This window comes from Phoxinus phoxinus (genome assembly GCF_949152265.1).
Source record: "Phoxinus phoxinus genome assembly, chromosome: 7".
NCBI classification, from domain to species: Eukaryota; Metazoa; Chordata; class Actinopteri; order Cypriniformes; family Leuciscidae; genus Phoxinus; species Phoxinus phoxinus.
In genome coordinates this window covers 24754988-24782618 of record NC_136882.1, presented here as the reverse complement: position 1 = coordinate 24782618, position 27631 = coordinate 24754988, and the positions used below count along the sequence as shown (strand labels likewise).

Below are 27631 nucleotides of genomic sequence, written 5' to 3'. Positions count from 1 at the left end.
GAAAGTATGAAGATTCTTGGTCATAATTTGAAACTACAGAGTCGCAAAGTGCTCAGTTGCTCAAAATGATAACATTGAAATAGAGGGCAATCTTACAACATTATTATTAATAAATCATGTTAACATTTAGTATAAATGTCACATGAAATCAAAGCAGTGTGCACTTATTTATAGTCGACAACAACTTAAATCAACTTAAAACCCTGTACAAACTTGTACAAAGCTAATACATTTTGGACATAAATGTTAGGCCTACAGGAGGAAAACAATCTAATTGGCCATTTTTATTAATGTTTCTGTACAATACAACACAAAGAATAGCCTCTTAATTGTTATCTTTAGCAGAACTAATTGTTTTTGCAAATCCCCCTAATTTACATTTTGATGGATCAAAATCTTGGGACTGCTCTTCTAAATTATGAATTATTTGCGCCATTCCATCTTTGGTTTCGATGCAAGTTTATCTCATTCTTTGCTTTGGAAAATCTCTCTCTGTTTTTTTTACTATATATTACAACAATATGTGTATTTGTGCTGTAAATTGAAAATGAGCCTGATTCCCTTTGGCCAAATAGCCTATTCGCTAAATGGTTTCCTTCATTTTTCCCCATGTGACCGGCAGATTGTGGGTAACAGTGGTTTCTTCACTTCGCTAATGAATTATGTTCATTATTATTATTAGCCAGCATAAGTTGATGATCCTTGAGGGAGGTGGCTTCGCGTTTACAGTTGCCACAGCACAGCTCTCATATTTTACTTGTATGCCTGACGCGCGCTCGAGCGCACAGCCCGACTGTCCACGAGCGACTTTAGCGAGAACTAATGAGCGCGCGCTTCAGCTGACCGAGACCCATTTTCAGTTGTTCGTTTGAGCTTTATCCGGAACCAAAGCAGCACTTTATAAAACACAGGGTATGGTGACTGAGAGGACTTCAGTGGAGATTCAGCTTTGAATGAAACTGTCTGCAAAATGACCTGCCAAACGCGCAGATGTGTCGAGCTGTGAGGGAGAAGTGCCGTTTAATCAAGAAACTTCTGTTTGCTTTGACTGACATTGAAACGTCATGGCATCAGTGTCGTGGAGACACGCGCTTTTCTTCTTGGTAGTTGGTAAGTTATGGTTTGTCCTGTTCATGTCTGCATTTCAACCTATTATGTTTTTGAAAATTCATACTGACTCTAAAATACAAAAAAAGAAAGCTAGAACAAATCAGAACGGAACTATGCATCTCAGTAACTGTACGGTTTTGAATCATAAGTCCAATGTGGTTTTGTATGTTGGTCGGTTTCAAGCAAATTCATACCATATTAAGATAATAATGAATGTGAAGTTTAACAAGTGAACATGCATACAATGCATTCAGGCAAAGAATCAACTAATGTTCTCAGGACAAGGGAAATGTATATAAAAAAAATGTCAGTTAGTTTGTTAGGGCAACTGCTTATATCAGCTTATATTAAAGCTAGTTTATATTATAGTAGGCCTAATATGTATATATTTTATATAATTATATTGTACTATTAATTAATTATTTGCTGGCCAAAACATGTTTACTATTTTTTTATGTAACCTTCTAAAACGTGGAATATTTTTTTAAGTAGAACATGCTTCTAGTCTTTTTCACAATACACAGAGGTTGGAAATTTTGATGAAAGTGAAAAATCCTTAAGTGACAAGCACACCCATGTATGGGTCAATTATCTAATTTTCTAATTAATAATGCATGGCAACCTCCTTCTGTTGGAAAGAATTCATTTCACACTTACCTTAACAAGCTCACTGAGCTGTGCTGAGCATGACTAACAAGCTGCTCTTTGCTTGCCTTGATTTCCTGTCACTATTCAATCGGGATTGCTATATTTACTCTGCGAAGATTCATCATGGCATACATTTGTTTAGAATTAATGTCTCTAAACAATTTCAATGCAAATATGAGCGACTCATTGTTGTGAACTGACCTGACTCTCAGTGAAGTAATGCAAGTGTGTGACTCTTTCTTGTTTGTGACAGTGAAACAGATACAAACATGTATCTGGCTCTCTGACTGCATGGGGGAAAAGAGAATGCTGATGGATTCACACAAGACAATGGCATTAGGCTCATGATACTACAGAATAATATGCAATCAGTCTGTAGAAATATTTAACTCTTGAATAAACACTTCTGCTCCAGTTAAGCCCGCTGTAGTGAGTGCCCTATAAAATATGTAGATTTAGCAGGAGAATCTTCTTACTTTGAAACAGCGTGAGGAAGCGATGAAGTGAACTCAGGAGAAGTGTATGTTAACAAGGGCTCTGATGTTAACTATTCTCTGAAATTAGGCCTACTACAAAGTAGGCTACATAGTCTACAAAAGTATGTGAAGAAAAAAAGCGTTGATATGCAAGCTCAGTTTGATGTGTTGCATTATAGGTCATATAATGCAATATGTATTCTACGTTTCCTTTTCATTCTCTTTCCCCTTTCTTTCTTTTTTTTTTTTTTTGCTTGGCATTACTTTACTTTTCATTTTAGCTTTTCTTTCCTGTCTCCTGTTTATCTGTCTTTCCTTCCTTTCCCTTTCTTCCCTTCCTTTTTTATTTTTCTCCATCTTTCGTCTCAACTTTCACTTCCCTTCGACCTTTCCTTTCCTTTCCTTTCCTTTCCTTTCCTTTCCTTTCCTTTCCTTTCCTTTCCTTTCCTTTCCTTTCCTTTCCTTTCCTTTCCTTTCCTTCGGCTTTCCTTTTAATTTCCTTTCATTTAATTTCCTTTAATTTCCTTTGCTTTCATTTCCTTTCATTTAATTTCCTTTCCTTTCATTTCCTTTGCTTTCATTTCATTTAATTTCCTTTCATTTCCTTTTTTTTTATAGATTGCTCCCACCCTCCTTTCTTTATAGATAGCTATGCCCATCTTGTCACACAGATGCATATGGGAGCCTGAGAAGTCCCAGAATATTGATGGCATCATAACGGTTCACTCCTGGCACAGATAAAAAGGTGGCTTTATGCTGCTGTTGCGAGCCGAGAGATAAATGTCAAGCACACATTTTAAAATTCGAACAAAGCTTTCACTGTGTTCCAGGCCAGAATGCTTTATCTTTTGAGATGCATTGCCCTCATATATCTGACAGTTGAAAGTCAGATAAAAACACCACAAAGAGTTAAGAACACTTCAGGATGAAGGGGAGCTCAGGGATGTGTACGGTTCTCTAAATACAGATTAACACGGTGCATTTCTCTGATTGAGGTGAATAACCGGATGGCAGTGGGCGGGGAGATCTGGACAGGCGTAACAAGTGAAGATGAATATATGGCTGCTCTATTTCTTTGCGCTTGTCAGGACCGCTTTGTATTTCATTCCCAATGTACTGCCTTAATTCAGTTCAGTAGGTATCGAATCTAAGTGCATTAGTGAGCATTGTGTGCAAGGAATTTAATGGTAAATGATAATTGTTAAGGAATCCGTCTTACCAATGGAGCGTTTTAAATTGCATTCAGAGGGCTGCTGGAATAAACTAAGCATGCTCGATTGTGTAGAATGGCTGCTGAAGCTGAACACAACAAATTCATCTATATTTCTGATTAGAGCTGACAGTCATGTAGCATAAACTGAAGACATCTCGATAATAGCCTTAAGTAACCTAAGTGCAAAAGAGGATTAATTTTATCTGGATGAACTTTTCATTCTCTGTTTGTCATTGTCTCAAAATGTTAGTTAGCCATGTGAGCCCTGATATTTACCATTCAAGCTGAAATGTTACTTTTATGCTGTTCATAAACCCAGATGACCCTTTTGAGTTGTGTTTGGCACATGACTGCTTCACCTGCATCAACAATCATATTTTGCGGAAAAAGAGCATTGCATAACCTATTTAGCCAGCCGGATACATATCCTATGGGAGATATGAATACAAAAGCACCAAGGACGATAATTATAACGATAAAGATGTAGTTCTACAAATCGTTCTAAATTGAAAAGAATTGGAAAACCCACACGACATCTATTGCGATAACGGCACAGAGGAACAATGTCGTTGAAATCCCTTTCAGAACTTTCTTTTTTTCTCCAGCTGATGGAAAAATGATTTTAAAAAAGCATTGAACGCCAATCAGAATCCATCCTGCTTTAAACAGCTTCAGCATTTAAAGCAACAGACATCAAAACTGCAGTGCACGGTTATAAACAGAACGGTATCGGTCGCTGGTGTGAACGCTAATATACTTATCTTTATAGTTATCTTTATAGTTATCATTCTTGGTGTGAACAGGCCTTTAATCACATACGGTGCAATAGCGAAACCTAATGGAGTTTTCAGTTAAGAAATGTTTAATAAAATATGTTTATTTTATGTTAATGCTTATTTTTTTACATGCATTTATATATATTTTCATATAAAGGACAAATAAAAATAGAAATAAAGATAATTGATGACATACAGAGCTGTAAAATAGCAACTCCACTCATAATTTGGTCTTAATAAGGAATGTTTGAGTTCATATCGAAATCTCTGACGTTTCATTGCTGACTTTGGTATGTTGAAAAATCTGAGCGTAGACTGAAATATCTTCTGAAACTTTATAAGACACACATTTGACTTTACTAGGGTCTTTTTTGTCTGGTAAAGCAGGAGGCTTCAGTAAAGATCTCAATTGAATCACTGTCTTGGAGAAGCGTTGGAGATTTTTCTTTTCAACAGAATGGCATGAGACTTAGCTCTTGGCTGCTGATCATATAAATAAAAACGGGCTATTTGTGCGCCAGCTCTGCCCTTTGAGGCACATTTAGGATTTGTCTTCAAAATGAAAGCGTGGCTCTGTTTAATGCATTAAGAAATAGGTGTTGGACTGAAAAATGCAGTTAATATTTGATGGCTAACTTTGTCTTGTGATGTCAGCAGGGAATCGGCATGCTGGAATGTGCATCTCTCTGCATCGCTGCTGGATGGGTTGGAACTCCTGCATTAGCTGATTATTCATTATGCAGATTGAGTCGCCCTATAAACTGCGTTGCGTCATGCTATGGTATAAATTAGTTTTAAAGGAAAACGAGGTGGATTGATTCATCTGCTCATTGACATGCTTGAGATTAAAGTCACAAAAGGCTCCTCTTATCAAGCAGGGGACTGACAACCTGGCATTGACCCTGAATGTGGCATAATGTGCTTTGAAGAATCATTCCGGAGTCTTTGGTTTGATTGTCTAAAGCAGCGCTGGACCCCATACAGTGTTTTTAAGACCTCTCTGACAGCAGGAGCTCAGGAAACAAGATCTTTCCCGGCCCCCGAGTGAGCAGTGGCAACCTAAACCACAACCACTTGCCTTCGAGCTGTAAACCCACACTTGAGCCAACAAAAGCATTCATTTTATTTCCCTTTAGATTTGACATGGAAAGCTCAGTGTTACGATATTTAGCAGCTTAAAACATCCCCTATTATTAATTCTCCCTATAAAGCAGTCATATCTTTAAAAATAATATAATTTTTCCTCCCAAAACAGAATTTAGCATTTTTCATGATCATGCTTTTCATACAATGAACTCAAAATCTGCTAAGGGATAATTAAATGTAACAAATCATGTTAGTATTTATATTTTTTATTGGAACTTTGAAAAATGCCTAACTTTGATAATTGCCTTAACATTTTAAACAACTGAGAAGATAGTGATCAAACTACTGTACATTTAATAAAAATCACCTGTCAAGTTTATGATGTATTACATCAGCATATGACAGTCAAACACAGGGACTCATCTCAAGATCACTCATTTAACAGTTCATCTATTGCCAAAATTATGACAAAAAAAAGATCAGTCAAGAATAGCAAATTATTGAAAATACAAAAATCAGGAATGCCAGAATCAGAATGCGTAGTTTGTGCGTTAAGAAATGTCTGTCAGAACCAACACACGCTCAATGATGTTCACCAACTCGGCAAAGTTTCTCAGTTGGATTGGCTTCTCTTTAGCATGCAGTGTGAAGTATTTCACTGTTTCACTCAGTTCCCTGATCATTTCCATTAAATTTCAGTGAGTGAAAAAACAATTGTGTATTTACGTGCGTTGTGTATTATGCACATTATCGTCTCTGCCTTTGAATAGCAAATTATCAGATATAAATAAATACAAGGCACAGAAATAAAATGAAGAGCTAATATCAAATTATTTTTGCAGAATAGATTCTTTAAATGCATTTTAATGTGTGATATTAGACCATTAATGATAAGTGTTTCGTTCTGTTTCCACAACTGCACTTGTCTGTGAACTAACGGTGAAAGATTTGAACTATTTATAGGTATCAATTATGTCTAGTAGACAATTAAAATATTTCACATGAGAATTTGTGTAATCTGTGTACCCTATATATATATATATTTGATGCAAACACACAAATCGTCATCTTTTTTTGCAGCTTAACTCTGACGCTTAATGTGAAGTGCATTTCAATTGCTGCCTACAACAAATTACAGTGCAAGGTGTCGATTAACTCTTACAGCAGTGAGTCACGGTGACCCGCAGCAAATGACCCTCTTTAATGGGAACCAGCCGTTGGTGTAATGGCCTTGAGTGATCCATCACCCGTATGGACAGATACGCTGACATTCATGGCCCTGGTAATTGCTTCATCACAAAGGACCTGAGCCATGGCCCATGTAGATTATTTTGGAATGTCATGATGGATGTTGTGCATGTGTGTTTCTGAGTTAAGAAGAGTAAATGGTGGCATTTGCCTTATCAATAGTCATAAACCATGTTCGAGAGCCAGATTTCACCGAGTGCAATGCTTCTGAATCATCTTTGTTGATCCTGGAACAACATTCCAATCAACCAATCAGATTTGAGGGACAAGTTTACAGTGAATGTCAAGTTTATTCTTATAAACTTATAAGTTATTATAACCAGGGTTAAGTGCTTCTACATCAGTATTATTCACCTATGATTTCCCTCTGATTTTAGGGATAGGCCTAACCTATGGGTAGGGTTAGGTTTAGGGGTAGGGATATGGATAGGATTCAATTTTCAGACAGGAATGTTGTTCCAGGATCAACAAAACATGTTGTCCCAAGAATGGGTCTAACTCGGCAAAATCAGGATGTGCAACTATGTCACGCAATAAGAAGACAAAAAAAGAAAGTGGCAGTTTGTACTGGCACATTGCTTGCTTTCAAAAGTGGCAGACAGTCCTTGGTCAGGTGGCCATGCAGTGTAGTTCTTCAAAACTTTCAAATGTTTTGTACGGGTTGCTGCTTGACTGGGGGTGCCGTATGTTACTGTCAACATGTTTTTTTTCTCTGCAGCATATTGCAGGCTAATGCATCTTTTCTGGCATTAAAGGGTTTCATGCAAATGTTAGCGTGCTCTTCTGGAGTAGCTGCAAGCTGTTTTTGTCCATGCTGGGATAGAAGCGTCTGAGTACACTTCAACTCTGCATACTCTATACACTGGTACATAACAAGATCATAATACCACCCTAGTGAAAATTTTTATTTTGTATATTGTGTTTGAAATATATTCCCCTTTTCAATAGAACATTGCAAACATACTAACTAAAAATCTTTAATATCTTTAATTTTTAATATCACCAATCAAGCATGTAATTAGTCTCTACACAGTATACTTGTAGTTGTTCCATTTTAGCACACAAAAGTACACTAAATGCACTTAAAGTTATGCTTTACAATTTAATTGCAACTACAATATACTTAGTACAAAATGAGTTGTTTCAAAATAGCACACTTTAGTTAACTAAAAGTTAACTAATCATTAACACTTGAAGTATACTGTATATATAAATATTTTTTTTCCACAAGGGCAGGCTTGCTGAGAAACAGAAAATACGTTATAGTGTTACACAGAATGCATAAAAGAGATAATATAAGTTGTTCCTGTTAAAGGTATAATCAAAATGTTCTAAAAATAAAAGTTCATACATTAAAATGTTGTGATGACGAAATTCATTTGTAGCCTTCAAAACGACTTTATTTGTTTAATATTTTATTTAAAAAATAGTATCAAATTAGATTTGTTTTATTTGTCATTTAGTTTTCTGCTTCAGTCCAAATAATTTTATAAATAAATATCAAATGTCAATTTTATTTGTTATATTTATACCGTTTATATACAAACAAATATGTAAAATTATATTTTGCTTTACTAAATTCTAAATGTATTTTACATAAAGTTAAATTAAAGTTTAAAGCAAAATGGTATTTTTCTAATGGACTTTACTGTTGCTGAACTGTAGCTTTGAGTTCACGGCTGACTGGTAAACTCAGTCTGAGGTGACCTGCAGCTTCCAGCGGGTCCCAGAGACGGTGTCACATGGACAAATGACACCTCTCTCACAACAGCACTCCGGTCTCGAGTCACACATGCCAAAACAATTGATATACTGTAGCTGGCGGCTCAAATCACTGTGCTGGCCACCACTGAAATACAGAATGCACAGTGACAATTTACATTCATTTTGTGCTTATTTGGAGAATAATAGGACAAGAGATGTAATCCAAAACATTACATTTTTGTATAATTAGTCATTTTTACTGTAAACATTTTTGTAGCAGAACATCAGTCTTGATAAATTGACATATGATCCCTTAAAACGTATATTTTCTCAGATGATACCAACCTATCCAGCCGTTGTCCTCTTTTATCCGACGTATATGAGTCTGGCTCTTGAGTTACATCCCCTCAGTATCTGTCAATCACTGTCTGTCTGCATCCATTAACTAACATGAGACACTCGAGGCAGGCATTCATTTGACCAATTATGAGGCCGTTACACCTTAAGAAGACATGACAGCTTGACAGTGGCATAAAAAGCATGCTGAAGGAAAAATTTCAGTAACTGGGCAATTTCAGTATAATGCTTCTGTCAGCAATATTTGTCCATCACAATCTCAAGTGCATCCTGAAGCTGTGAAGAGCATCAATTTAACACAACAATATGCTTAAATTAGCATACCGGGTTCAAAACAACTTAAACTTTATTGACAGCATTTTTTGGCATATTGTTTCTTTTTTGGACTCCGGTGCATTTACAGTAATGCACTTGCCCTGTTTAAGAGGCATATACAGTATTGTATCGCATGGAGATAATTATGTGGCCTTTTGAATTGTGAGTCTCAACGTGTCATTGTTTCACATAATTACCAGTAACACATTCACACATCTCGTGCGTCATTGTTTGGAAGAGGAGGCACACTTAATAGGGTATCAGCTATACAAACACAAAACTGAATGCAGAGTGATGCTGATATATTTCATGTTTAGTTTAGCATAACAGATATGTTGACACAGAGGATGAGGAAGGACATAGTTCTGAAACTGCAGCTGGACTATAATAGTTCATGTCTATTGTTAGGTGCTTTTGAGCAGCATTAATTCAATGGACTGAAAGGGCACTGCAGAGTTTCCATGGACTGAAGTCCCTTTTGTGTTCAGATTCTAGGCTCATCTTTTCTATACAATGAAAGCAGATAGTGACCAGGGGTTGTTAAGCTACCAAATGAACAAAAACAAAAAACACTTAGCTTAAAGTTTTTTTTTTTTTTTTACTGCTTAATTGTAATATTTAAAGTTGATTACCTTGACTTATGGAGGGCTGCAACACACAGTATTTAAAGGCATTACAGATGCACTCCTGACACACACACACACACACACACAAACATTATGCTGCCTTCTAAGATGTCATGCTTTGGCAAATTGTAAGGCAGCATCACACATATACTTATGCACACATATGCTATATGCAAATGGAGTCAATTATAAAAGTAACTATAAATATACTTTTTTAAATACTGAAAAGTATTGATTAAAAAATATAAAAATTAATTCAATCAAATATTCAAGTCATATTCAGTGCAGTACTGGATTGTTATTCTCTGTTTACAGATACTCTGAGTGGTTTGTGACAAATTGAAGTGGTTCTGAGAACACTTGTGTGTGAGTTTAGCATTTAACAGCAGCCAGAACAGATGGATGTGATCTGTGTGGCCCAGCATCCTCCTACACGCTCTGGGCTGGCCTCAACTTTAGTGTTTTGTTAACTGTTAAAAGTTGTTTAAAAGTAATCGCGAAAATGTCTTGTAAAAGTTAGTACTAAGCTTTAGCATCATTTCCTTTATAATGCCACTTAATACAAATACATTCATATATTTTTAAGTGTGACTAAAGTATACAAATAGTTTTTGTGACCACTGCTCTTACAAAACCCATGATGTTGCAGTGATTTGTTCTATTTATAATAAATGGCAAGTTCTCTTTCCTAATATCTGTTTGAATGAGTTCAGCTCCTCAGGAAGTAAACATTCGAAAACATACTGTGCCCTGTCCCCTCCACCATCAGTGCAGTCTTGGTTAAAAATTCACTTTGCATAAGCAAATATGCCACTTTTGCCTGTATTGGGAGGCAAAACTGGAACAGTGTTCCACTGTATTATTCATTTTACATTTCATCCATCTTCAGGGCAATATAAAAGCTTACGCCTGCTAGAACCGCTCATGAAATAGAATTGCTTTGGGTGCAAAGCTGTCTATGTCGTGTTGTCGGAAGGCTCCAATGTGCTTATTGTGTGAAATCACATTTTTTGCATTTGTATTTGCACACCACAGTAAATGGAGTGACGTATTGACTAATTGACTCTAAAGGATCCTGGATATCATCCAGATTGCCAGCATATTGCAGATGTGAAGTAGTTAGCGGCACACTTGCTCGCTCTCTCTCACACAAATATGCTGTGAATGTCAGCGAGAGCAGTGATGTTTACACATAAGGAGACTAATTAAGTGTCCCGGTGAAAAGGTTCCTGTCATATTGAGAATATTGCATCAAAGGTCATATTTTAATGTGACATGCTTGATGTTGTCTTCTCTGGACCTGGTTGGTTGGATATTTTACTGCTTTGCACATACTGTTTTCTGTTCCTCACCATATAACCGTTCACTTTCTGTTTTTATATTGTTATTTTCACTTGTTTACATGCTGTGTGATTGAAAAGGGAATTCATTCAAGATAAGGATTTGGAACAGTGAATGGATTTGTTTCTTGTTGTCTTCCCATGGGAGAACTCTTTTATATTACTGAAGTCAGGATTGTGTTTTAACAGCGAAAATGTGAAGGAACAATTTCCATCCAATTCTGTGAGATTCAGTGGCTCGTATTCAAAATCTTATCACAAAAATGAAAATGTTCTCTCTTCTGAATGTTACTGAAACATGAATGTTTTGGCACATGGAAGGGACAACACTGGCACAGAAGCAAAAACAGAGAGAGGAATAGTAGGAAAAGAAAATGGAAAATGTTGAAGTCAGCATCCAGAATTAACATCCGCCAAGAGGCAAATGCAAGTGTAAGCAGGCTATGGCAAATAAAGAAAACACTACATTATTTAATTGAATTGCAATTATGATAATCGGACTCTCGTTGAAATAAGTGATATGCATGATTTAAAATTAACATGAAAATTGTGAAATCCAGTTAATTATACCTAAGATGCTCTGAAGAAAGTGTAGCTTTAGGTTCACTGTATCATTGGGCTGGTAAATGTCCTCAAGTAAACATTTTTAACTGGTTGCAATGCAACGTTCATGTAACATTTCTGGATTCGAGCTTCCTGTGCTCTTAGGATGCATATAAATGTTTCTTTAATATGTGATGGTTGTGTTGTATTAGATTGTGTAGAAGCCTTTAAAATCTGCTCTATTCCATTGCAGACTCTGATCACTAGAGGATTTACTCATGGTTGAAGTCCAGGGTTATTTATGTACATGAAATAAATCAGGAACATATTCCCACATCTATCTCAGATGCTATGCAATATCTAGTGTTTGTAATGTTGTTATGCTCTCTTATGCATTTTGTAGTTTTATCATCCTTGCATCTCCGCTCTGCCAATTTTATTTTTATTTACAAATATGGTTTGATGTTGTGATGTTACATACTTTTGCATTTCCACTCCTTAAATGCTTGCTGTTTTTCTTACTAAGAGTCTTAAATCTGCCTCAAAGTATACAGTACACTCTTGGATGAAAACTTTCTAAATAGAACCTTAAATGGGTCGGTCAGACCCATAAATAGACCCAGACTACATAAATGTATGTAGAACATTTAGGGGTTCCCATCATGGGATCTTTTTATGGATTTAGTTTTAATTCATTTATTTTGTTTTGATTCAATTTAATTAAACTGCTTGTATACTTTATCACAAGGGGGGACAAAATGAAATAACCTGTTAAACATAAAAGTTGTATGCAACCATTTAAGACATTTCATCTTGTATTACTTCTTGTCATAAAGATATCTTTAAAATGATGTCAATAAACCTAGGGTTTTATATAGAAACCTACTGAATTTTACGAGGTGGCTTATTCGTACCAATTCATACGACCTCACTCGTACGAATTTGTAAGTTTTTTGCTAAATCGTACATATTTTACGAGTTGCCAAATTCTTAAGAATGACCTACCCCTGACCCCAGCCCTAAACCTACCCATCACATGGGTTTAGACAATTCGTACGGATTTAGCCACCTTTTAATCAATCGTACAATTTTGTACGAATTGGTCGTGAGATAGCGTTGGTCTTTCCCATAAAATATTCATGCCTGGACATTTTTGTCACTTATATAATATTTAAGTTGCGACCTGGGTGGCCTCAGACCAAAAATAAAAAGTACAAAAAAAGATTTACCTTTATTTATATAGTGCTATACAGATTGTTTTAAAGCAGCTCTACAGTGATAACGGGAAAATAATAATTCAATGATGCGAACAGAGTTCAATTCGTCTGTAAAGCAGCTCTAAAAATAAAATCGTGTCATTGTTCAACTGAAAGGAATGCGTAAGGACTAACTCTGGAGTCATAATTCCAAATAAAGAGTTTTTATTCTATACAAAACACAACTCTATCCTTTACTACATTATCCTATGAAAAAAGGCAACAACAACAACAACAGCAAAAAAATCCTGTAGGGATTCAGTTTATCCAGTGAATTCCCATTAGGATTATGAAAGTCTGATAGGAATAATGATAAGAAAGTCTGATAGTTATCCTGCACAAATTCCTTTGATTTTTGTTTGACCTCGCTCTTTACTTGTCTTGTGGGACTCTCCCCTGTCACATAATTGATGTGATAGCTGTTGTTGACTAACAATGAGCCGAGGGGAGCACTGTCACTGCGGCTCTGACCGCGAGCCCGTCTTTCATACTGATCAGACGCTTTTCTGCACGCCATTGGGGGCGAGAGCTACATTCGTACCATGGATCTCTATAGGAGAATAAAACAATAGGAAGGAGAGAGAGAACAGAGCATATGAAAGAAAAGGACAGCCAGACAATGGCGTCTCTGTTTAAAAGGCTATTGTTTTCCAAGAGCTGCACATTAATACCATTATATTAGAGTTAATGAAATGACTCATCAAGTTTTTTCTTTTATTCAGACCTTTGCTATAGCTTTTGAAATGTTTAATCCGTTACTGGCTTTTTAGGAGAGTTTTATATTGAATCAATTGAGTAATTACAGCACGACTGCTGGTTATCTTGTGATGTTTAATTTTATAGAAATGTCCCAGGTTCAGTCAAGCTTGATTTATGCCTTTTACAAACTGCAGGGTGAGTCTAAACTTATATATGTGGTATCAGCAATAGACCTACAATGTCCATTTCATTAAACAGTGTGATTAATGTGAACGGTTTGAGTTTGTGTCCTTTTTTATTATTGAGAGACATCAATATAGCAACTTGCGTCCTTAAACACATTTTCTCCTGCTGATTTTAATGTGTTTTGTTCAAATCTTCCTCTGATTTCTGCCTATTGATTTATTAAGGTCAAATGACAGATACAGTCGACAACTCATCATATGCTAGGGATGTGTTTAAAACAAATCCTGATTAACCACTTGCCTTATTGCTATGGGAAAATCTGGGAAAATTAGATATTAAAATAGATAGGTTCTTTTTTAGAATGGAAACATTTCCCTCCTACTTTAAATAGGCTAAAGCAAAGGGAAAAAAACTCCTTAGTAATAAAAATAGACATAGATGACACAATTATTGACATACAGTAAGAGTATGAGAGCTGTACAATTACATAACGCCGATTATTTGATCTTGAGAGAATTTTGGTGTCTATGGAAACCAGTTGAGTTACAGTATAAAGAGATCTCATTTGTGATGTTTCTTTACCATAGAGCTCCACTATTTATCTATCTAAAAACAATTTTCCACACACAGTGCTAACAGTGATCTGTGGAGTAAAGAATAATAGAGATGTTTTTCCTTCTTCACCCTCCATTCTCTTTCTCTTGCAGTGAACCTGCCTGTGCTGACGTTGGCATGTAGCAGTCACTATGGAAATGCCATTGAGGAGTTCTGCCTGATCAAGTTCAAGCTGGACATGGAGGTTCTCGACCAGCAACAGTGGTGCAGCTGGGAGGACACTGTTGAGTAAGTGAGAAACATGACACTTGTAGGATTTCATATAATATTGGTAAATTCTTGATTCTGAAGCTGACATATGACATGTGAAGGCCAAGTATGGTAACCCATACTCAGAATTTGTCCTCTGCATTTAACACATCCAAATTAGTGCACACACATTAGGAGTAGTGAACATACACACACACACACACACACACACACACACACACACACACACACACACACACACACACACACACACACACACACACACACACACACACACACACACACACACACACACACACACACACACACACACACACACACACACACACACACACACACACACACACACACACACACACACACACACACACACACACACACACACACACACACACACACTGCAAACCGTGGACACACCCAGAGCAGTGGGCAGCCATTTTTGCTGTGGTGACTGTGGAGTGATTGTGGGTTAGGTGCCTTCCACATTTCAGCAGTCATTTCAAACTTGCAACTTTCGGGTTACCAGTCTGACTCATCATCACTGTCCTCGTCAGAGCTCATTTCCCAGTATATTCAGCGTCATTTTCAGTATCTTCAAAATTTTGATCGCTGACAGTTTCTTCACCAGATCCACCATCAAGTGGCAGTGAGTGACACTAATGTTCGATTGCGTTCAGTTCTTGCTCTCCAGTAAATCACTGAGCCTATTCAAGTTTTGCTAATGATACTTTCTATTCTTTTGTTTTCTGCGTGTGGTAATACGAGTGAAACATCACTTCATCATTGTGTATCAGACACTATTTGCCACCTTGTGGAATAAACTTATTCAGTCATCAAATATTCTATTATTGTTGTGCAGAAAAATATACTTACACTGTTACACACCTGGGGTCATTAGCCCGAGAATACATTTTTACATTTTTTTTTTTGAAATGCCTGTTTTCCCATTCATTTTTTGTAAAAATTGTATAGGGTCTAGAAATGTATTATTTTATTCAGAAAGGATGCATTAAAAGTAACAGTAAACTATGACCCATTTTAAGCACCCCAAAAGTTTTCAACACTGATTACAATAAATGTTTATTGAGCACCCAATTAGCATATTAGAATAATTTCTGAAGGATCATGTGACTGAAGACTTGAGTATAATGGTGCTGAAAATTCAGCTTTGCCAGGAATAAAATACATTGAAATATTATTACAATCTGTTATTGTATTTTATCATTAGAAATGAGGCATTGGTAAGCATAAGAGACTACTTTCAAACACATACTGATACAGTTTGGTTCAGCACTCATTCATCAACTTTTGTTCAGCGTAATCCCACCTTGCCGCTAACACGCCTGCATGTTTATTTGAACAGTTCATGACAAGGTCAGTGAAGAGCAGAGTTTTCTCAGTAAGAGAGACGACAGGGGTTCCCATATTATCACATACTTCAGAGGGATTTAGTGTGCCATGTGGCACAGCTCCAGGCATACACCGTTCCTGGGAAATGCCTCCATATGCGCAGCTGTCTCTGTGACATAATGGAGGAGGTTATTTGTGGTGCCCCAGAAAACATGATATTGAAGGACTTAACAAGAAGAACTGTCTTGGCTTTACCTTTATGCCTTTGACAACTGACCCTAAAAAACTGCCACTCTGCCGTTAGACTGAAGCCGTTGCGCTCCAGTGCAACAGTCAAGAAAAGTGACACTGGATGTCAAGGCTGTCGGATCGGGGCCAGTAAGGTCTCCCAGTCACTGTCATCAACATTTAATACTCTGTTTGTCCCCTGCGACCTACCTCATATATACTGTAGCTCGTGCCAAAATGCTGACAGTGTTTTACGGTTCTAGAAATCATTGTAATTAAAGGGATAGTCCACCCAAAAATTCAAACTTGCCATTTGCCGTGTCTGTATGACTTTCTTTATTCTGTGGAACACAAAAGAAGATATTTTGAAAATGTCTCACTGTTTTGTTGTTGTTGTTTTTTCTTATACAATGGAAGTCAATGGTAACCAAAAGTGATTGGTTACAAGCATTCTTTCAAATATCCTCTTGTTTTTTGCTTACAGGTTTGGAACAACATGAGTTACAGTTAGGCACTTTTAATGGAAGTGAATGGGGCAGATTACTGAAGAATGGTTTTATGATTTTATAAAAGCACATTCATTATTTGCTTAAAATTGTTATATTATTTGAGGTGTGACGTTTTAAACATTTTCCCAGGCATTTTAAGGTTTTAGAGTTTATGCGGTGTCATTGTCATGGTGATGTAGTTGTAAATTTAGATATAGCTTCACACAGAAAATCTTGTTAACACATATATTATTTGTCTATTGAATGTTTAAACTTTTATTAATTTACTTGATTCACTTCCACTGTAAGTGGCTCACTTTAACCCATATTTTTGCTCCACTGTGAAGTGGAGGGATTGTCATAGCAAAATGTTTTTGGTGTTCATTAACAAAACTGCAGGTGCATTTGTTGTTATTCAGATCAAAATCTCAGAATGTTGCCTGAAAGTTGCAAACAAAAATAATTGTGTTGAGGAGGACGACCGATTCCTGCGGGTGTTGTTATACTGAGCCATTATGACACAAAATTATTATTCATATCAACTTTATTAAAAGCAGTTTGAGTGATTCCCTTTAGACAGTGAGTCATATATTCTGCTAACTGTGTATAATGGTTTGTCATGACCTTGATCTTTGGTATTTAATTTTTATGCTTTTTTACATTAGAAGTGCTTTAGCCCACCAAACAAAATCGAAGCCTTAAATCCTGGCTAACATTTTTTTTCTGTCTGATTCAAGGTTTTATGTGGTTAAACCTTAATAACAAGCACAGACTTAAGTTAACTGGTTTTATTTAAAATACAGAGTACATAAAAAATGGTTGATGCCACACTTCTTTAAATCAATAAAAAATTCATGACAAAAATCAGTCATGGCAGGACAGAAAGTGAAACTCCATAATTCAATGCAGCACATTTTGTTTTACCATGAAGTTCGACTCCAGGCTCAGTTTGTCAGCCTTCCTAGAGAAGAGTGTTATTGCTCAATGGTTGCTCTTTCATAGCTCATGGGATTTCATGGTGTTCTCAGATCTGGGAGCAGGTTCAAGTGCCCCACTCACCTGTGAAACTGCGCTCATTAAAGTATGTATGGCCCGTCGGCTCCCTCCATGGGGTCATCCAACTCCGTTGCTCAATTATGTACAAAGCACCATCTAGAGACAGCCACAGGTCTGGGATGAGGGCTGAGCAACGCTATAGAACGGCATGTGGCCACCAATGAGCCTCAGAAGTGGTGAGGTAAGACTTATCGAGCACTGAGGGCAGTCAACTGCAGGTAATTAAGGTTATATACAAGCGATCAGAGGCGGCAAGCACTGTTGGACTTCAGCAAATTGTCTCACCTGGGCAATGAAGCATTAAACCACTTCGGCAAGAACCAACAATCTACTGACATAGCCTTTTGCCCTGCCAAGGGTCATTCCTGTGTGTGCCGTATGCTCATTAAACTCCTCTTAAAGCACTGTTAAGAGGCAACATGGACTTGTCAAATATATACAAATTAACAATGAAGAGCTGGAGTTAGGCAGGTGTTTGTCTACAATTTTCGCTTTTCTGAAGAAATTAGAATAAGGAACAGATGTAACCCTTAAATACATGAATGTTTCGCCAATCATTATTACATATTCGGGTCTTTAGCGACCCGGATCTCTATCTTACACTGATGGATCTCTATCTGTGGCAATAATATAAAACTCTACTGATATTAAAGTAACATATTTTGCTAAAATAAAGCATATTTTGCTACCTTTTGGATCCTGGAAGGGTTCAGTTTGAGCAGATGTTTTATACCATCATCACTGTCCCCATCAGAACTCATTTCCCAGTACTTTCAGGATCTCGAACATATTCTCAAAACTATCATTTTCATCTTCAAAATTAATATTGTGATCACTGACAGCTTCTTCACCAGATCCACCATCAAGTGACAGTGACACTAATATTTGATTGCGTTCAGTACTTGCTCTGCAGTAAATCACTGAGCCATTTCAAGTTTTGCTGATGATGCGTCCTATTCTTTTGTTTTCTGCCTGCGGTCACTATGAGTGAAACATCACTTGTGTATCAGACATTGACACCTTGTGGAATAAACTTATTCAGCCCTCAAAAAAGATTAAATTATTGTTTTGCAAATAAATATACTTACACTGTTAAACTTCGGGTCGTCAGCTATTTTTTTTACAAAAAATGATTGCGAAAACAGGCATTCTTTTATATATATTTTTCTTATTATATTGTTTATAATGAATTTATAAAGGGTTAAAACCTCAATGTGAAGTGTTTTGCTACTGATTTAACAAGCACAAAACAGATCCCAACAGGTTTACTAAAGTGCAAACTAGAGATGCTCCGATCAGCATTTTTGGGGCCGATCACCGATTACCGATCCCCAAAATCATGATCTGCCGATTGCCGATCACTGCCGATCACAGAATGGCAGAGGAATGGGAATCTTTTATCTATAATCTAGCAGAGTTTGCACCATTTGTAGAAATGAAACTACCGGTAACTATGAGGTGGCAATAACTATTTTTTTCTGGAACAACCAATTTGTTTATCAGACAAAAATTCATGAAAGACCTTTTGAAAGTCAAATTTAAGACATTTTAAGATCATAAAGATTGAAATTTAAGACCTACATATTAACCAGCAAATAACAAATAAAATTAGCATCAATATGCACTTTTTGTTTACATAATAACATAAATTATGGCTAGACTTTAAAAGAGTGTCTACTAACATGTACAAGTGCAAATAAAGTTTTGACAAAAAAAGGTTTTATAAAAACATAAACCTCATATTTCAGCCTTTAAACTGATTTTTTTTTATAAAAAGAATGAGTCAAAAAAAGATAAATTACTGGCATTTACAATGCACATTATCTTATCTTATCTTTTACTTAAATTCGGTCTGATTTTCCCGTGGCGTCTGACGTTGCTATACAACCATGCACTGCGCTCTTCACAACGACAAAGAAGTTTTAGTAGCTTTTGCTGAATTCTGAAGTTGATATTTTATATCTCGCTGCGCGTGGAAAAAATAGCCGCATCGCTTCTATAATGAGCCGCTTGCCTACATTTGAAATAACGAACTTGAGCGCGCAAAAGACGTGAAATGTGAACGGCCCCTTGTTGCGCTACCTCCAATCAGGCCACGAGCTACTGGCAGCTCGCGAGCGCCGTGTTGGAGACCCCTGCTCTCTAGACAGTTCCGCCGCTCCCACCACGCGCATCACGCGCTGTGCATAGGTAACCAAGAGCTGAGGGGGCACCAAAAAAATAGCCTCCCGGAAGTTCCGGGAGTCTCCCGCATATTGGTAGCGACTCACTGTTGCCCGCGAATTAGTTAAAATCTCCGGAATCTAGAGCGAGCGCGCCCGCGAGACAGAGACTGTGCTCCAAACCGCGTAGCGCGTGCACGGCAGAGAGGGAGAGAGAGCAAGAGACCGCGCGCGTGTGCCTCATGAAGCGCATGTCATATCATCACTTTAAAAAACTTCCAGACGGGAGAAGGAGAAGTCATGTTGCCACTGACAAGCTCTGGTCTGCTGTTGTGTGACCGTGCCGCGCATGCAGGTGGAAAAAAGTCGCGCGAGTAATGTACGTCACGTGATCGGCTTTTCTGATCGGCGCTTTTGGCGTTCGCCGATCAAGCTATTTTTAGCCAATATCGGCCGATCATGATCGGCGGCCGATCAATCGGAGGCCGATCAATCGGAGGCCGATCAATCGGAGGCCGATCAATCGGAGGCCGATCAATCGGAGCATCACTAGTGCAAACATTACATTGATGGGGAGACAATAACTCAGCTTCTAGAGATCGGGTTGTGGTTTCAGGTTATTTATTGCAGGACATTATTTTAACGGAATAATGTCCAAAATAAAAATGTTGTTTCAAACCTGATATTCTTTTTTTCTGTGGAGCTCAAAAAATGTTTTCCAGACGTTTTTTCCTCTCCATACACAAAATAGTACAGTGACTTAGAGCTGTCAAGCTCCAAAAGCACAGAGAGAGAAAGCATGTCTTGAGGTATCACGTTTGAATATGTAGGCTACATGTACAAATGAGATTTGGCAGTTACAACAATTCCAAAACTTAAAGTTGATAAATGGGCAGCACTAACCTTTTTCTATTTTTGTGCCATTACTAACAGTAACAACAAGTAGCCTAACTGAATGAAAACCCTGGTAATTGGTTTGGTGATTTCCATCACTGTCAGTAGGCCTAAGAAAGGATTGCCTGTATATGTGCTTCAGGGCTTTATTCTGCTAATGGTTACATGACAGCTAAAAGGCATTATTCAAGCTAAAATTTGACATAGGGCCTATCCCTGGTCTGAATCTTTAAAATTTGCCTGGTGTATGTAATCATATTTAATTTAGACTCCATACTTTATGGCCATTTTATTGAGGTTTTGATGTGTGCTATCTGAATAGTCAAGGAGACAAAATGTCAGACCTAATTAATGTGTTCAAAAAAGGCATAATTAGTCTGCTAATAAATGTTCTTTGTTGATATTTGAACTGCTCAATTAAAATTATATATCCTTTTACAATTATATTGAGTTTAATTGAACAAATTAATGGTCTAATTAAAAATGAAGAGACACACGTCCCAAGACTTCTAGTGGCTGAAGCTGTTATTAATCCAGACACATAACGGTGATGTTTTCAGGCCATGAGAAAATATTAGAGGCTATTCCCCATTTGGCCTCTCCAGAAATCTATTCCATGGTGAATGTGATACGTAACAAGTCAGAGATCCTGTAACTCGAGCTCAGGTGTCTTGACTCATTGCACCCATCATTTCTGTGTACACCATCTGGTGTTTGGGCAGTTCTGACTCTTTGGGCCCTCTGTGACCTGTTGTCCTGTCCATCCTGATGAGACTGCATGAGGACAGGCGGCTCATGAAATCGCTTGTGAAACTAAAGGAGAGAAGAGAAAGTAAAGACTGCTTTGGTGACGGCAAGGGAATACTGAAATCTAGAGTTGCTGGTCAACAGACAGTCCATAAATGTATCTGAATGCAGTGTTACGAAGTGACAAAACTTCCTGCAGTGTCTGTACTTGTAAGTTATGAATTACATTGGAAAACATCCATATGGCTTTATACTGCCATAGAGATGTAGTAAATCCAACAAACATGTGTTACCCAACTGTATACAATATAAAAGATGGAATTATGGGGGAAGATGCCCCCCTTGAAATCCTTCTGCTCCCCATGCAGTCGCAGAGTTTAGGTTCTGATCCCGATGTCCATCTGTTCCCCCGCGGGCAATCACATTACAGTCCAGGTGTTTGTGGGATCGTTTTTATTAGCTCTGTGGAATGTGACCACACTTGAAAGCATTTAACCCCTCTGTGAGCCTTGATGACTTAATAACTTCGAGAGAGACTGAAAGAGCCAACAAGAGGGTGACACTTTTATAACGTTTCAACAATTCTCATCACCTTCCGCATTCAGCGGACAGAGATCAACTGCACATGCTCGAAATGTTTTAAAGGACGTTTCTGGATCATCGAGTATGTGCGAGCATCTTCTGGGTCACTGTTGGCATGGGTTCTGTTACAAACAGTATTCAGTTGAATGTACGCTTATAGAGATCCAAAAAACTAAATGATGGATGAATATTATTAATTTAGAATAGTGTTAACAGTTACCATATATCTATGAAAACAGCTGAAATAAAAAAGGCATTTCACTGCTAAAATAAAATAAGAAACAAATAAATAATAATTATATTGTTTTCCAGTATAATTAAGTAAATGTCCTCAAAACAGTATACAATTACTTGAAGCAAAATGGCATGACATACTGAAAAATAGTTATTGTAATTTTTGTTTTAATTATATATATATATATTTGTATTATTTTTTTTCACCCTTTTTTTTTTTTTTTTTTGCCAAACAAGATGAAATACTGATTAAGAAAAATTATTTTAGCAATGCAACATTTCAGCATGAGCTGACATTTGGATTGTTTCATGAATCTGTCATAATGTATACTGCAGGCTTTGCAAAGAGGTTTTATTGACGAATAGTGCAGTGCCAATAGTAAAACCATTGATCGATCATGAAAATGGCAACGTGAAACCATTGCTGCGATCATTATTCTGTGACTGGTTATGGTGGCAGGAAAGCCTCGCGTCCCACAGCATGAACAGTGACACTGTGCTGTAGTCATGGTCTCTGTGTGTTGATGTTTGTCCCTGACTCTCTCTTTCCTGTCACACAAGTTATATTTAGTGGTGTTAAACCATTTTGAAATCCAATCTGCTGTCTTACAAGACTGAAAGCTGCAGGAAGACTTTCCCATCACATGGTCAATGTAGAAAAGCACCAGCAGTCACCCATTGAAGACTGAACGAGTTTTATATTAAACTCAGTATATTATTATCAGTTAATCATAGTGCAAAACAACTAGAACTGTCTTCTTCCAGTGCTGCCTAATACTTCCCTCTTAAATACAAAGATTAATTAAACTGATAATAAATAATGTACAGTAAATTATAATTGAACTGAATATGAAAATTTAATTGAAAGAAAAGATTTCTTGCCAGTAGATAAACTTTTTAACATTCATCATTTATTTCTACTTTTCAAATTCCCAGTCTAAATTCGGTTGTACCATCTCCTATAAACTATAAAACTACAAAAATCCATCAAAGCATTTATATCCAAACTATGCTAACAAAGAGTGAAATAAACATTTAAATATTTCTTGTGTGAAAATGCTTCATAATCATGTTTACTCAAATTGTGACTCTCCCTCATGTGACACTGTTTCCCCCACAGCCAATTATTTTGCCCCTAATAAAGTTTTATCAAAGTCTATTAACTTAGCCTAAGCTGTAATTTTGTCTAATTATAAAAAAGAGAAGCACCATAAAAGTAGACGTTGTGGTCGTTTGAAGATAGTATTGTGTGATGAACCGGCCCTAAATCTAAGACATTATTATGCCTCAACATCTTTTGTATTCCACAGAAGAAAGTCATACGGGTTTGGAATGACATGAAAGTAAACGATGGCCTTAATACAAAGATATCATCTGATGTCTCACATCTGCAGTCAGAGGATCTTAACTAGAACTGTTTCATCTTATCTGTATTCACTTGTTAATTGCATGATAATAGGTTTTGACAGGGCAAAAATTAAGCTCTAGGGTTCCTTCTGATTAAACATCCAAATTTAACTCGTTCACTAAATGACTTCCTCTCAAACTGATGCTACAGGCTATATATTGCCACAGCTGTTTCTGTTCATGCTGGTGAAGATACGTTTGACATCTTCTCTTCATCACTCTGTACAGTTGGATGAAGTAGTTAAATATAAACAGAAATACTCATTTGTCTCTTCAGCAGAGCAGAAACTAGAAGATTATTTTTCAGATAGTTGAGCGCGTCTCATCCTGGTTTGATGTGTATTTGCTTATAATGAATTAGGAAGATTCTCTAACCAAAATGGCTTTCAAATTAAACTAATGTACAATGGCATAGTGTTTAATACCATATAGACGAAAGAAAATGTGATGATTGCTGTTGAATGGCACAACCTTATGTGCATATAGCTTTACTCTGCTATCCACCTGGAGAGGATATGATATTATTCGATTTCTGATTCTCTCACGTTCACGATGGCGACCTCTTTAAGAGCCTATGAAATGTAACAATGGGACGATGCCATTTATACAGTTTTTACATGGATTCATCTTTTGCCCTTTTCAAATGTGCTGCTGTGTAGCTTCAATTGAGGCCTGTTGTCCTCTGACCCTGTGCCTCTTAAAATGGCCACAATGTGCTCATATATACTAATATTTCTGAAAGTGTTGTGCATCAGCTGTCACAATACCAACATTTCAGTAGACGGTACCAATTTCAATAACACAGCAAAGAGGAATGTGCTATTTAACAAGACAAGTAGACAGACTTATTCAAGACAAGTAGACAGTCAGTAATAAAATAAACATCAAAGGACCATTACGCCAATAGAACAAAACATACCTAACAGCAGTATGAACTATTCAAGTAAACATTCAAAAATAATACTAATTAAAATGGCTTCAGTTACTGGCATAGTCTTCACTGCATGATTCTGTTCATGTTCAATGGTAGAGGCCTTAATAAAGCTACTAAAGTTATCCAGCCAAAGCAGTGAGTTATGTGGCAAAGTTTAAGGGTTTGTTCTCTAATCATAAGTATGAGCAGTACTAAAATGTTCACTTCAAATATGAGCAGTAATAACAAAGATAGCAAACACGATTAAAAACGAAACGGCAAAAAATAAATACAGTGCTACTTTACTATTTAACTGTCCATTGTGGGCATACAGTTGGATGGTTCTTTGTTTATTTTAGTCTTTAATGTGAATGCTAATAATACACGGGCAGACAGAGACGATCAGAGGTGTGAGCTAAGGGTCAGTCCATTAACAGACGGGGTTTAACAGAAGCTGGAGCTTCTCCTGAACATTAATTCCTGTAAAACTGACTCACTCCCACCATTAGTGAGTGTCTACCACAAATGATTTCTTGTTTTGTTTTGTTTTAACATTTATCAGTGGCACCCAGTCACATCAACACAAACACTGACATAGCACAGTATATATATATATATATATATATATATATATATATATATATATATATATATATATATGTATATATATATATATATATATATATATATATATAAAATAGAATTCAAGTTTAAAATCAATATTGTATGTAATTATAAAATCGTTTACAATAAATAATAAAGGGAAAACTATAAAAATGGATTAGCATTTAATAATGCAGTGCAACATTAAGTAAAATGTGGCTCAGTGTTTTAAATTCAGTTTCCAAGTCAATCCTTTAAACCCCTCTCCTGAATTTGCAGTAGTTCCAGTCATTCTCTACTGACTTCTTTAATTCGTTCTCATTTCCTTTACCCAAACACCCCCTAGCCTCCATGGCTTGGCTGTGCACACAGGGGTGACCTAGACACCCATATGTGTCACACATGCCTCTTTGGGAAGATGAGACGTGCTTTTTGCACTTCCCGAGTGTTTGAGCTGCCATCCTGTAAGCCATCTTTATCCCTCGGGGTGAAATGTGAGGGGAGACGGTGTGCAGTCCGCCCCAGCCCCTAAAACAGGCCCGGAAGAAAACTCTTGATTAAAAGTCTGCACCGCTTATGCCAGGCATCCCACGCTAGGCTGACTGGGCTTAAAAATAGATGGCTCAGGGGAGGGGGGAGGGGGTTCGGGGTCTAACACTCACACAGGGACCTATTAAGAGCTCATCTAAAGAGAGTCTCTCCTTGAGCTTCTTCAACATCATCATCATTATTGGAGTGATCTCATTCCATCAGGGCTCCTTAATGGTCACTGAGAGAATCATTATTTCAGCTTAATAAAGACATTCATCACGCACACTCTCACACAAATATGCAGTAGTGGATTGTATGGATGATTAGGAACAGCACCAGAGAGATTCGTGTGAACCTATGGTTCTTTTCATGTTTCTTACAGACCATGTACAGTCAAGTACAGTCTTGAAATCTTGCAGGTTTTGATGTGAATTCATTGATAGTACTTTTATATTTCAGCACATATTACATTTATATTCATTTGAAAGTGAATTGTGTCTTTTCTGCATCACCGGTGGCACCAAGTGGAATTGCAAAAATGGTTTTAGACAAATGACTACTTTTATCTTCAGTAACCTAATTTAAATATCACAATGACTTTTGGATGACATAAAGGCAAGTGCAAAACACTTGACTTGAGGCCAATAAAGTGGTGGCATTTTATCTCAGAGAAAGTTTTCAGTTGTGGCCATTAGTGATGGGTGCTTTCGAAACACTGCTTTGTGAAGCTTCAAACCCTTCGCAAATATGCCATTTAAAAAAGCTACCTAAATGCCCTAACTGAAAAGCCTAATCCTGTCTGTGAAAACAGGTCTTAATGTTTAATGGTAGATAGCAGGTTACACTTTCAAGAAAACATTTACACTTGGTGTGTAAAAGGTGTCTATACAAAATTAGGCTGAGTTTTTTTTTTTTGCATTTACACCGTTTTGATCAGCGCGTCAAAACAGTCGATCATATTGTGAAGCAATTCGTTTAACTGTTTCGGAGTTGCAGAAGCTCAGTTTCTCCTATCACTAGTGGCCACTGCAATGAGCTAAACATGAATGTAGAACCACTCCAAAAGAGCAATGTTTTGAAAGCGCCACAGTGTTTACACTCTCTGGGAAATAAACCTATGAGTGTCTTCCCTATAGTTGGCTCTGCACTTCTCCTGCCTCCTACGGGGAAAGAGAAAGTATTTTAATATGAAAAATTGACACACTTCACATTTAAACCATTTTCTCTTCATCCTGAAACCTTTAAAAGTGCACAACACCATCTTGTGCAAACAGTCGACATTAACCTCCTGTTTTCTCTCCTCAAGGTCTTATGGAGAACTAACCAACTGCACGTTCCTGGTGGCTCTGAAGATGAACTGTTTCTGGCCCAACCGAATGGTGGATGAATTCTTCATCCGGGTGCACAGACACTACTTCCATGACTGCGCATTGTCTGGACGGCTGCTTCACGACCCACCCAATCGGATCTTGGGGCCTTTTATCGTGGTGCCCATTCTGGTGACGCTACTCATGACTGCTCTAGTGGTGTGGAGGAGTAAACGCAGCGAGGGAATTGTATAAGTCTACAACATTTAACCAAGAATCTCCACACTGAACAACAGAGAAGGTGATATTTCACAGACTGCGAACATTAAGAAAGACTTGTTTCTCATCAAGTAGTTGCATATCGAAATGCTTAGTGAACACGGTCACTGCGTTATCTACAAACAGATAACATACAAGTCGTTTACGGACAAAAACTTGCAGCACAATTTATTTGAAGTAGTTTTTAACTAAATGTTTTGTCATGCCAGCATTTTGTCAGTGAAACAGATCTCCAAACTGGATGCAAGTCATGATGATGATGGATAAGTATAACCTTGGATGGATAAACACAAAAGGAAGGACACTGTTATTCCCTTGTGTTTGACGAACCTATGTGAGTATTGGACTCAATCACTTTGTGACACCTCAATGACCTCAAAAACATATAAATATTTAGGAATTCAATTAGATAAACATTTAAAGTGGTCACATCAAGTAGAGT

General features: G+C 37.2%; 1 protein-coding gene and 1 long non-coding RNA gene across 3 annotated transcripts in view; one reads left to right on the top strand and one right to left on the bottom strand.

The window, feature by feature from the left end:
* The first annotated feature begins 769 nt into the window (after positions 1 to 769).
* Positions 770 to 27561, top strand: ramp1 (receptor activity modifying protein 1). 2 transcript variants are annotated; one of them, XM_079617871.1, is made up of 4 exons: positions 770 to 1110; positions 14291 to 14426; positions 26910 to 27211; positions 27399 to 27561. In XM_079617871.1, exons 1-3 carry the CDS (start codon positions 1065 to 1067, stop codon positions 27163 to 27165), a joined length of 438 nt encoding a protein of 145 aa, XP_079473997.1. In that variant the 5' UTR covers positions 770 to 1064; the 3' UTR covers positions 27166 to 27211; positions 27399 to 27561. The 2 variants fall into 2 exon arrangements, with proteins under 2 accessions (XP_079473997.1, XP_079473996.1); XM_079617870.1 differs by having other exon boundaries at positions 26910 to 27561.
* Positions 20294 to 27631, bottom strand: part of LOC307001418 — a 75831-nt gene continuing 68493 nt past the window's right edge. Inside the window, exon 4 of the long non-coding RNA XR_013798236.1 lies at positions 20294 to 21399. This is a non-coding gene — a long non-coding RNA (uncharacterized lncRNA). The remainder of the gene's footprint in view (positions 21400 to 27631) is intronic.